Below are 12,963 nucleotides of genomic sequence, written 5' to 3'. Positions count from 1 at the left end.
GCTAAAGGTGCACGTCGATAACGATGATGATGATGATGATGATGATGATGATGATGATGATGATGATGATGGCGAGGATCGGAGGGAGCATATTGTTTGGAGCGTTATTAGTGGTCTCATTAATAGCGCTTGTTGATGTCCACGCGAAATTGACAATACTTGAGTTGAAGTATTCCACGCAAGCGCGTGACGTCATCTTAAAGAGGCCGCGCAAAATGTCGGATTCAATCGGAATTAGCAGATGCGAATTCTCAATGTTGTTGTGGTCACTTGACAATTACCGTTTTCTTCTAAATGATATGTGAAAAGAAACACATTAATGCAGATCATTTTAAAAATAAATACTGCAACTAAAACATAATTAATTTTATTGTATGTTTAATGTAATAATAGAAAGGAAATACTAGAATGAATTTCTAAAATAAAAAAAGTGAATTGGCTCTTTGGCGTGGCTGGTCATTTAAAATACCTAATTGTCTTAATGTAATTGCAAAAAAAAAAAATAAAGAATGTGCTGCTAAAATGAAATCATAATCATCCATCCAAAATTGGATATCTAGTATTAAAAAATACGAGCTGCAATTAAATATAAAATGAAAGAATAAACTATATTCAAGCATTATTATTTTTTTGTCCTGAATTTCATTCTTTTCTTAAATTGCGCGCACACAAGGAGTTGGTTGGCTGTTTCATGGCATCAAGTGTTGGGTGACACTTGTAGGATCGTGTGTGTTACAAAGTAGCAGCTCAATAATTCATCTCTTATATACTTAGAAGTGTTATACAGTACATGCACTTCAACATTGATGTGCTTCAGATTTTTTTTTTAAACGCTCGTATAGGCTGCAAAATATGCTTTTAATTACTACAGTAATAATAATCTAGTTTAAATACTCTATATATATATATATATTATTTTTTTAAGTCAAATAAAAATCTAGGCCTGTACTTGCTGAAACAACAAAAGAGATGTGCAACACACACACGCGCACGCGCTTTCACACGCACCCAGTAATGGTCCATTACAGACGATTATATTTGACAAGATGGTGGCAATTACGCATCTAATTGAATGGACCATTTTTATGCTAAATGTATTTTTTTTTAATCCACCTGCATTGCAAAAAAAAAAAAAAAAAAAAAGAATGGAATTAAACATCCCCTTGCAGCAAAGCGATGCAAAAATATACCCCAAAAAATATATGGAATATTCTCCAAATTTATTTCACCACGTGTTTTTTTTTTTCTGTACAAAGAAAAAAAGTCTCCTCGTGAATTAAATATCTACATTTACATAACTTTATACACCAGCGGAGACAAATCGAAAGTCAAACTATACTAACACAAAAGCAACAATCACAGTAAACAGTTGAGAGTGTCTTGATTGTCACCCGTCACGAGCTCTTTGTCACAACGAATCAACTCAAATGTACAAATTATTCTTGTTTTGGAATGTGATATTGCACATAATGGTAACAAAAAAACAAAAAAAAAACAGCGTTTTATGAACAAGCCAGTGTTTCGGACTGTAAACAAGAACTAAAAAATAATAATAATAGAAATAAAAAAATAGACACTCTTTAGGCAGTGTAAGCAGGTAGACTCCTGAGATGATCATAATAAAAAAAATCATAATAATAACAAGAATGCGGTTGAATTGTCGAATCACATGTAAACCCTAAAAGAGGTCCCTGCAGGCCTTTTCAGTGTTTCTCTTCCTTGTTTCTTCATCGAGTATAAAAATAGGAAGTTTTTTTTTTGTTTTGTTTGTTTTTTTGTCTTTTCCCCTCACACGGGTCTTAGCAGCGGCATGGAGGTGACGATGGGGTGCGAGTAGTAGACACCCGGATGCGGGAAGGTGAGCAGCGGCTGGCTGGCGGGCACGCCGGGGGCGGCGGCGGCGCCCTCCGCGGCCGCCGCCGCCGCCGCAGCCGCCGCCACCGCCGCCGCCGAGTTCTCGTGGTACAGGATGGGCACGCGCACGATCCTCTGCGCGGCGGCGTGGCTGAGGTTGGCCGCCTCCAGCTCGGCGGCCAGCTGCCGCTTCCACTTGTTGCGGCGGTTCTGGAACCAGATCTTCACCTGCGTCTCGGTCAGGTGCAGCGAGGCGGCCAGGCCGGCGCGCTCCGAGCTGCTCAGGTAGCGTTTCATGTCGAACGTGGACTCCAGCTGGAAGACTTGGCTGCGGGAGAACACGGTGCGGGTCTTCTTCTTGCGGCACGGCTTCTTGTCGCCGCCGTCGTCGCCGCCGTCGCCGCCGCCGCCGCGCTTCTTCCACTCGTCCGCGTCGTCCTTCTTGGCCTCTTCCGGGTCGCTTTCCTCCAGGATGATCTCGTCGCCGCTTTTGCTGGCCGCGCGTTCGTCATCGTCGTCGTCGTCTTTGGTCTCCGGTTCGGACTTGAGCAGCAGTTCCGGGGAGTCCCGGTCCGTGCCCGACGTCGGGGACGAGTCCCTGGTTGTTATCTTCTCTGCGGCTGCGGGTGGTGGGGGGGGGGGGGGGTAGATTAGTATGACAGCAGGAACACGTTTGACATTTTATACAAGACGACAAGACGCCATTTTATGGATTTTGTATCAACAAAAAGGACATTCGCCTCCAAAACACATATTGCAATATTGTTCGATTACTATTAAAAATATATAAATGATTGCAGTTGGTTTACTATTATAAATATATTCTTAAGTATCCCAAGACATTCCTGCATTTACTTCTATTCAATTGCTTATTAATGTTTTTGTTTTGTTTTTACTAGTGAACAAAAATGGACTTGCAGATACACTTTGCTCCAAAACAAACTTAAATTGAATGTACATACGCCTACAGCCTAAATATGTTGAATTGCCATAACCTATTACAAATATTTTGCAGGCTCCTTCATTATCCAACGTTGTTGTTATTAAAATTATAGCAGCGATAACAGAGTATAGCAATGTCATGCTCTATAAAGTCTCTTTACAATTTCGAAATGACTTCTAGGACACACTTTTTTTTCCACTGGAAAGAGATTTATATGAACCACCTGTACTAAATGTAGACATATTGTTAGCTAGCTGCATAATTGTTTTTTTTTTATGAGAAATACGAAAAAAATCACAAATACAGTCATTTAACCTTAAGTTAATCTAAATTATATAAAATATATTTTTTTGCAAGTATAATGCTATTTGCGCGACGTTAAAAAAAAAATAATAATAGTAAAGTACATCGTTTTCATACTTTAGTGGAGGCTGCCTCATCCTCAATTTTACATTTTATTATTTCCATCCATCTATCTCTCTATCTATCTATCTATCTATCTATCTATCTATCTATCTATCTATCTATCTATCTATCTATCTATCTATCTATCTATCTATCTATCTATCTATCTATCTATCTATCTATCTATCTATCTATCTATCTATCTATCTATCTATCTACCCACCCATCCATCCATCCATCCATCCATCCATCCATCTAATTGTTACCTTCACTTCTGTGGATGTGCGCGTTGGAGTTGATGGCGTACGGGTACCACCAGGCCGAGGTGCGCTCCAGGTAGTGTGCCGGCAGAGAGAAGCGCTGCGCGGGCAGCTCGAAGCGAGGGAAGCCGAAGTCGGCCACGTGCGACAGGGAGAACCCCCCGGCAGCCTCCAGGGCGGCCCGCGGCGTCGGCGTCGGCAGCGGCGGCGGTTTGGGCTTGCTGGGCGGCTTGCTGTCGCAGTTGAGCAGGTTCTTGATGAAGAAGGGCGAATCCTTGGCCGCAGCCTCCTGCGTGGTTTCGGGCATGGCGGCGGACTTGCTGTTGTTGTTGTTGTTGTTGTTGTTGTTATTATTTTTTTGTTTCGCTTTACTCGAAGTGAAACTCGAGAGACGCAAGGCGGCGACGGCGGCGGGGCAGCGGGAGCGTGCGCAGGCGTGCCAGATGGATCATCCCGGGGCTCGAACGCCGAACCGCGAGCCGCTGTGCAGGCGCGTGATGCTAATGAACCAAATAAAAATGTCATACAAGTTAAATGCGGAAAGTACAGGCGATTGCGCTCGCACAATGGCAAATGGGATTAAGGCAGAGACTTTGAGGAGGGAGGAGAGAGAGAAAGAGAGGGAGAGAGAGAGAGAGAGGACATCCTCCCCTGTTTGGCTGCGGGGCGTGTGTGCGTGCGCGGGCGGGCACGCGCGTACGCGCGCGTGTCTCCCTCTCTTGTTATTGCGCTCATAAAGTCCCGTTAGGCAGCAAATGAGCAGCAGGCTGTTAACGCCAAAAGGAAGAAGGTTTGCAGCTCGAACGCACACTCACACTGGACACTTCATTAGGTACACATGCAACCGTCTTACGACAGGGAAAAAAAAAAGAAGTGCTTTTACTGCAAGAATAATGATCATTTTTGATTGATTTGATTGGCCATGGTTGATTTTATTATTGTGGCTATATTGCTATAAAAGTGAGAACTGTTTCTAATCTTTGAGTTGCCTTATATGAGACCCTTAAATAGGAGCAGCTCCGACCACAATATTTGAATAAAATATTTTATAATAATACTTTTTGAAAGTATACTTTTTTTTTAACAAGTGCACTGCAATGTACAGAAAAGAGTTTGTAATATTTTGGTCATCAAAATATTACAAGCAGCTTTCAGTATGGAAAAATACAACTGTATAATAACAGACACGTTTTTAGAAATTTTGTGGTCAGGAAATACGTTTTTTTTAAATGATCATATATATTGTAGCTTGTGAGTGGATAATACACACAACCTCTCAATATTTTCAGTAAGTAACACCATAAGTGGGAAAATATGGTAAAAGACAGTTAATTGGAACTGCTGAAGTCGATTGGCAAAAAAAAAAGAAAAAGAAAGAAAGAAAATGAATTATTATGTTGCTGGTTATGTTCTTTAGAATAGTTTAAATGGTACTAAAAATAAAATGTAATTTATTCATGCGGACACCCACTCTTAACAGTGTTGCGCCAAAGGCCGATTAGATTCATATTTCTCATCCATCGATTTTTTTTCTTTTTTTTTTTTTACTGGAGTGAGAGGGCCACTTCCAAGGTTACACGGTCATTTATTCCACTCCAATCGATGTGCTTAATTCATCCGTCGGATTGGGGCTCGTCGTTGTAGATGTGCTATGAATATTCGCTCATTGATATTAATTGACTTGTTTAAAAAAAAAAAAAGGAAAAAAAGCAGCATACGTTGACCGTGGACGAGGAGGATGGGGAAGAGCGGTGAGACAGCGCCCTCTGTGGGCCAAGAGGAGGAACTGTGAATTGTGAGCAAGGACGCGTCAGACGTGGACGTCATCAGTTGTAATAGTTTTAGTAAATAAATAAAAAATTGTAATATAGTAATATAAACAGGATGTTTTACAAATTGAATTAGTATAGTATGCACATACCATTTTATGCAGGAAAGCAACCTGATAGTCAGAGGAGCAAACATCCAAGAGCTTTGTTTTGATAAGCCTTTTGAACAATGTAACAATAAAAAAAAAAAGGCAAATAAAAAGCAAAACAGTTCGTTTTAATGCTCTTGGAGCATGATAGCTTCAACTCCTGTTGTTGTTGTTTTTTACTTTCAGTGCTGGAAATGTTTGTTGAACTCCAAATCATAGAACTTTTGAAGCGCTCCGCTAAACAATTAATTGAATTCAAATCGACATCGCAATGTAATGGAGTACAATTTTATTTCATTTTAGTGGAAAAGCCAACACTTTTATGCATTATAAGTCTGATATTGTTTATTGTAGTACAGATTATTTTTGCTCATTTGCTATAGGCTATAAAAGAAAATACAGCAAAAATAATTGCATATTAAATCGCAATCATAATATTGGGGCAATTTGATTATTTTTCAAAAGTGCTATTCCTATTTGACTTTTGCACAAACAAATCCACTGAACATAAAAAGTGGAAAAAAAATCCGGTGGACAATGTGAATAGTCTTAAATAATTTAGGCCTCTATCAGACGCATTGATTAGAAAGTGGCTCGCTTGCGTCGGCGTTGAGCACGCGGGCCTCCGGCTGCAGCTCCATAAGTCTATTTTTGTTGCTCCTCGGGTAGGTTAGCGTGACTTTTGATTTTATTTATTTCAAAGCGGCCAGATATTGATTATTTCACAGAGAGGTGGGGGGAAAAAAAATGACAAATGGCAGCGGCGAATGACACGGTCAGCAGGTTCTATTAGAGAAATGATAGTGTTGCCGGCGCTTTGTTAAAAGCTCCAGTTTAGATACTTTATAGGTTTACATCCATCACGCTCTAATGACCTGTTTGATGAAAAACACGCGCTTGGCTGACAACGGCCGCGTGCAGCCAACTTCGCTGTGTAATTGCCCCCATATTAAATATAGATTTTTGTTTTGATATCTTGTGAGAATTCCTTCTGCGGGTGATGGGAGAGGGAAAAAAAATGTGGCCCAAAGCTTGAGAGGGTGAAAAACGGAGAGTATGATGTTCATATAATGGAACAATAGCAATGTGGAGTTTTAGTATTAGTGGAGTAGAAACTAATTCAGATGCATAATGAGGGGGAAAAAATATACACACATTCTTTTGTGTGTCCCAAAAGAAAATGAAAAATTGTTTCAAAATTTTTTTTTTTTAAAGTTGCTTTAAAGCAGAATTGTCATGGTACAATAAACGTCACTCTGTGGATCTGAAGTGTAATCTTTCTACAAAAAGTCTACACACCCCTTGTTAAAATTGCCAGTTTTTTTTGTGATATTAAAAGTATAAACCAATAATGCAAAAATGTTTTTCACCATTAATGTGACCTCAAAACAACTTTTCTAAAGGCAAATTAGAAATTGCAAAAGTGCACACACCCACATATAAATGGAGATGTGGCTATAGCCTATTCAGAATGAAATAACTAATCACATTCAAATTTATGTTGTAAAGGAGTCAGAACACCCCCCCGCACCACCACCACCATTTCAACAACCTCTGATTTACCACAAGTTGTTCTAGTAGGCTTTTGCTGACATTTTTGTAGTCACATATTACAGCACACGCTGTGGTCTGCAGAGAAGTTCTGCAGCATCAGAGGGATTTCTTTGTTCATCGTTCACATTTGTGTAATTACGTCATCTCAGTTGCTTAATTTCTTTATTTTATTGATTCATTTATTTATACGTGGTTCAAATTATATATATAGATATATATATATATCACAACAGCTAGCATTCTAGCATTTGAACAGGGGTGTGTAGACTTTTTATACCCACTGTAAATACACTCATTCGTATGATCACAATTCATAAAATGACTTAAAGAAAGTGCAAAACAATGCTAAAATTTAATATTTTTATGCATTTTATAAAGTACATTTAACATTTTATTTGCATTTCTGTTGTTTTCTTGCAGCAGGCGAGCCAGTATGATGTTATCTGATGGTTTAAGGCAGAACATGAAAAAGATATCTATCAAAATATGTATTACTCAAAAGTTTGCAAACCAAAGCTCCCAAAGAACATGTTTTATTAAATACATGACCAAATAGTGATAGCTTATTTGAACCGATGTATCCGTATCGTAGACACGCTTGTGTGTCTTTGTGCGATTGCAGACAATCAGTAAAGTTGACAAAAATGGCCGCTTCCACCGTGCCTGCAACATCGATCGCAGGAAGCCACGCGCCCCCTTTGTCCTTCTTGCACTTTTAACTGGGCCACTCTTGTCGGGACGAGCCATTAAACCCGTGAAGGCCACGCCGAGATTGCTTCGATTTAAGTATTGCATTTAACTTGTAAAGGAATTGGTGGCCCTCCGCTGACCCGGCGCGCTTTAATTGGGATTTTGCGGCTATCGATCGGCGAGTGGCCGAGCGAATCTTGAATTACGGCCCGATTAGCTTTTGCCTCGGCATCTCGCCACGGCCAGTCGAAGGAGCTCGATGTCTTGTAGGGCTGAAACGCTTCAGCTTGATTGCAGGAAATCGGGTTACTTCCTGTGGAAACTGGCAGCAAAACATCGATTTAAGTGGCGAGGCACGAGGCACATACGTTGTCTTTAAATATCATTCTCTGTCGCCTGTTGGATTTTAGCTAGGACTAATTGATTAATTGATCATCTGATAGATAGTGTTGACTTGATCATGTCTTGAAGCAGTTGACAAATGAAGCACACCAGCAGAGACGCTGCCTCACCTAATTTGCTGTGTAAAGAAGTCAGCATGATGTCAATTAACTCCTTTTGGTTTTGCACGGAAAATAGGAGTTCAGGGGTTCTCTCTTTTTTTTCCCAGGTAGAATTGAGGCCTTAGCCAATTTTGTGGGAATACTGAATTGCGCGAAAGTACAGTCAGTAACACTTTAATTCTGATTTGAACCTCAGAATTCTGACTTTAATCTCAGAATTCTGATTTTAATCTCAGAATTCTGACTTTAATCTCAGAATTCTGACTTTAAAGTGAGAATTATTAATGCTACTATGATTCTCACTTTAAACTCAGATTTCGGAGAATAAAGTCAGAATTCTCACTTTAAATTTAGAATTCTGACTTTAATCTCAGGATTCTGACTTTATTCTCCGAAATCTGAGTTTAAAGTGAGAATAATAGTAGCACTAATAATTCTCACTTTAAAGTTCTCAATTTATTCTCAGAATTCTCACTTTGAAGTTAGAATTCTGAGATTAAAGTCAGAATTCTGACTTTAAATTTAGAATTCTGACTTTAATCTCAGGATTCTGACTTTAATCTCAGAATTCTGATTTTAAAGTGAAAATTATTAGTGCTACTATTATTCTCACTTTAAACTCAGATTTCGGAGAATAAAGTCAGAATTCTGAGATTAAAGTGAGAATTCTAAATTTAAAGTGAGAATTCTCCCTCTAAACTCAGAATTCTGACTTTATTCTCCGAAATCTGAGTTTAAAGTGAGAATAATAGTAGCACTAATAGTTTTCACTTTAAAGTCCGAATTCTGAGAATAAATTGAGAATCCTGCTAAACTTTTCTTTCTTTCTTCATTGGCCCTAATCCTCTTCCATATGCGTCAACAACAAACAAGCCCGAATCAAATCCCGATCAGCATCGGACTGAGACCTCATCGCCAAACGGTCCGAACGCTGGAGCGCTCCATCAATAAAGCAATTTCTGGCACATAGCAGCACCACAGTCGCCCGAGCCAACCTTTCCAAAACTTTTCCCGCTACAAATCGCCGCTGCGCCGCCATTAGAGGCGCGCCTTGTGAATTTAATGGATTCTGTACAAATAATATTCCGCCATAATGGAAAAGGTTGAAGTCAGCCAAGACAGATGAAGCCATAAACACGTATAATTGAGAATCAAAGAGCGATAAATTTTAAACTGCGAGCCATTCTCTCTTTCCAGATGATGATCTATGTGGCGGCGGCAGCAGGAAAATGGAAGAGATTATGGGGGGGAATTATAACAATAAATTTTCTAAACATACACCTTGATTATGCTTCGATTTTCTTTTTTTTTTCAGAGGGCGCGGGAAGGAAGGCTGGGCCGGCTGATGGCTGGCTGGCAAAATGGCGCCATAAAATAGGCCGGGTGCTCTTTTGCCTGCAGAGCGTCGGCATGCCTGGAGGTGCAATGCAACCCCCCCCCCCCCACCCCCGCCTGCCCGCCTCCCCTCCTAAATGGGGGAAATGAATTGTGTAATTTATTGCAAACGTGCACACGGTGAGATTAGATCAGCATATCCCATCAGAGGAACAACAATCAATCAGCCTCTAGTTAACAGCTTGAAACACATAAACCAGGGCACCTAATGGCTTTCCAATTTAACAGATTGATAGACTTATCCGCTCCTGAGGGATGAATTAAGAAAATCGAGTACTCTCACACAAGTAATGGCACTTTTGACAGGATCTTTTCACCCTTTCGGCACAGTTGCTATCTTTACTGTTTTATACGACGACGACGACGCTAATCCGAAAATGAAAAAAAAGTTGAGTTGGTTTTCCTTCTCTTTCCCCCCCCCCCCCCCCCCTTCAGTTCGAAAACGCGCTTGAAGAGCTGATTTGTGATTCAGATGAGGCCGGGCTGGAAGAGGGGGGGGGGGGGGGGCACATGTGCGGCGAGAGTGGGCTCATTTTAATGACCTGATTATCGCGGGTCATTTGCAAAGTGTGAAATCAAGGGAGCTATTGAAAGCCACTTAACAATATCAAAATGTGACCGGGGTGAGCTACTCAGCCAAAAAGCGGAGTTGGGCGGGGAAGGTTTGGGGGGGGGGGGGTGTAGGGGGTGGGTGGTGAACTTGTTAGTTTAATATTACTTGTACGGAAGAGGATTAGGGCCAGTGAAGAGGGGGGTGGGGGGTTGGCAGGATTTATTCTCAGAGTTCTGACTTTAAAGTGAGAATTACGACTTTGTGACAGAGAGCTACAAAAAAAAAAAAATGGGGTGAGGGGGGTCAAAATTCTGAGATTAAAGTCAGAATTGTGACTTTAAAGTCAGAATTATGACTTTGTGACGTAGAGCTACGAATTGGGGGGGAGTCAGAAAATCTGAATTCTGAGATTAATGTGAAAATTCTGAGATTAAAGTCAGAATTGTGATTTTAAAGTCAGAATTATGACTTTTAAATCAGAATTATGCCTTTGTGACGTAGAGTTACAAATTGTGGGGGGAAGTCAGAAAGTCAGAATTCTTTACAGTGAAAATTCTGAGATTAAAGTAAAAATTATGACTTTAAAATGTGAATTCTGAGAATAAAGTGAGACTTCAGACTTTACAGAATTCGGACTTTAAAGTGCCGACTTTCAAGTCAGAATTTTGAGAATAAAGTCATCGTTCCTTGTGGTGTTTTGTAGCTTCTGCATGATAACAGTAATCGCGCGTAGACGTTTGACTCGATTTAGGACGAATGCCGGCACAACTAATACACATAAAAATTAAAAATAAACTTGTATTGAAAGTAAGCATTTTTTTAAGCAACTAAAACTAATTTTAAAAAAAACTAACAAAACCACCTTGAAAACTAATTAAATTTCAAAAACAAAACTCAAAACGAAATTCAAACTCACTAAAATAAAAATTCCAAAACAAATATTACTTATTGAGATTGCTTCAACTAACAGGAACAAAATTCTTCAAATCAACAAGATCCACAGATCCACTCGTGTCTTCCCCGTTGGCACAACATGAGCGACCCTTTTGTTTTGGTCGGAGGGTGTCAAGTGCCCCCCCCCCCCCCCCCCCTTCACCTTCAGCGTGACAGACAGTAATTGGCGTTTGTTTGCTGCGTTTATCTCCATCTGTTTGGACGCACTCCGGCTCGTCTCCCGACCCCGGCAGCTGTCAGAGCCAAACTGGGCCTCGGGCAACGGAGGCCGGCGGACAGCACGCAATTACAAGCCGGCCTTACATTTTGGTGCATAAAAGACAAAAGTTAATTTGGTGGAGTAAGACTTGTAAATCATGCTAGCAGCAGTTTTATCCTAATTGTCTTTATCTTTATTTAAAAAAAAATATTTTTTTTTTTAAACAGCTCAAGTCATCTTTCCTAACCGTTTCTTTCCCAGACGGATTTGTGAAACATTGATCTAAGAGTTAAATAATTTCCGGTTATGACTCAAAAATATATTTAAAAAAAATAATTGTTGAAACATATTTCCAGCCCAAAATCTAAACGGGTCTGTCCAAACTGCTTTCTTAATAAATCAAGCATGGCGAGCCGAGCCGTGACAATTCTATCTTCCTCGCGTCTTTATGTCCTGAAAGACCCGAGGGGCGCGCGGGAAAATTAACCATTTAATAGCAATAAATAACCGATTGTGACTCAAGGGGACTTGACATCAGTCGAGGGCGCTCATATCAGCCACGCACATAAATAATCAAATAGCAGATGCAACACCAAAGGGCCCAATCAAATATTTCATGACTGAGCAAGGATGCTGTCGACGTTTTCCATCTATTAGCTCAACAAACAACTTCCAACATGAATACCAAAACAGTCTTGTGTGTTCTAGTGCTATCGAAGATTTTTTTAGAATCGATTAATCGAGTGATTAATCGACTCATCGGATTCAATTTAATTTTGCATGAACGTGTATAACAAAAGCATTTTTTTCCCCTAATTACTTAATTTTTTTATTTGGATTATTTAGTTAACCAGTGATTGGTGTTTATGTCATACTTTGTATTCGCATAGTGATTAAAAAAAGAAGAAGTGGGGATTGATGTTGTACTATGTTACCGGTTCCGTCATTGTTTTCCAAAGTAAAAACTGACGTTTGCAAATGTGTTATTTTGATTCAACACAGAAGATGATCACTCTTCAGTTCTTTCATGAAGGACTACAGAAATCGGTGAACAATTACTGATTGAGACAATTTAAAAATAAAAAAAATGGCTCCACTCATTGACTCGCAGCCATTTTCACTGAAGGAACCCCCTTCGCTCCTGGCTGTTTGACTGGATTTTGACAGATTTTACAAGTCACACCGAATATTGTGTTCTATTGCTATAAAAACATGGAACCGACCAAAAGAAAGATTAGAGTCTCTTCTTTCGTCAGGAAAAAAAGTACATTTGTATCTGTTTCTGTTTTGCAACAATTAGCATTAGAATATAGCTAAATTTCATCATTATTCACAAATCGATTTAGAATTGTGAGTAATTGAGGGGTTTTTTTTTCAACATGACCCTGGTTGATCTCTTATACTCTGCTGCCACCTGCTGGCCGTTTTTTTGTAATAACCACCATTGCTTTAAGCGACCTCTTGAGGTCAAAGGCTGCATAAAAGCCTTCTGTATGTTCTGGCAAAAAAATAAAAAAAAATAAAGAAGATATAAAATACGTTTTGGGACCTTGGCAATATTTAAAACAGCAAATGGGTTCAAATAGTTGTCGATTAATTTTGACATCTTTGGTGTGCTCTACTCGGATTCTGCGCTGTCGCCTCCTGATATCTACCTTTTATTTTTTTTTCCTTTCTCTCACTTCATTCCTCTCTCAAATTGACGCATGTGATCGTGTCTCGTGTGAGTCAAAAG

General features: G+C 39.8%; 1 protein-coding gene across 1 annotated transcript; it reads right to left on the bottom strand.

Annotated features, from left to right (window-relative positions):
* Positions 1-1,210: 1,210 nt before the first annotated feature.
* On the bottom strand, positions 1,211-4,022 carry hmx3a (H6 family homeobox 3a). Its single transcript, XM_086093664.1, has 2 exons — positions 3,469-4,022; positions 1,211-2,474 (listed from the first exon to the last, which is right to left on the bottom strand). The coding sequence occupies exons 1-2, from the start codon at positions 3,767-3,769 to the stop codon at positions 1,789-1,791; spliced, it is 987 nt and encodes a 328-aa protein (XP_085949790.1). The 5' UTR covers positions 3,770-4,022; the 3' UTR covers positions 1,211-1,788.
* Between the last annotated feature and the right edge of the window lie 8,941 nt (positions 4,023-12,963).

Source organism: Leptonotus elevatus, chromosome 13, assembly GCF_054856555.1.
Source record: "Leptonotus elevatus isolate MCC_2025b chromosome 13, RoL_Lele_1.0, whole genome shotgun sequence".
Lineage (NCBI taxonomy): Eukaryota > Metazoa > Chordata > Actinopteri > Syngnathiformes > Syngnathidae > Leptonotus > Leptonotus elevatus.
This window is presented reverse-complemented; position numbering and strand designations above follow the sequence as displayed.

Coding starts and splice junctions, on each gene's coding strand:
- hmx3a (XM_086093664.1), bottom strand. CDS start 3,769: ATGCCCGAAACCACGCAGGAGGCTGCGGCCAAGGATTCGCCCTTCTTC. Junction 2,475..3,468: donor GCACATCCACAGAAGTGAAG/GTAACAATTAGA, acceptor CACCACCCGCAG/CCGCAGAGAAGATAACAACC.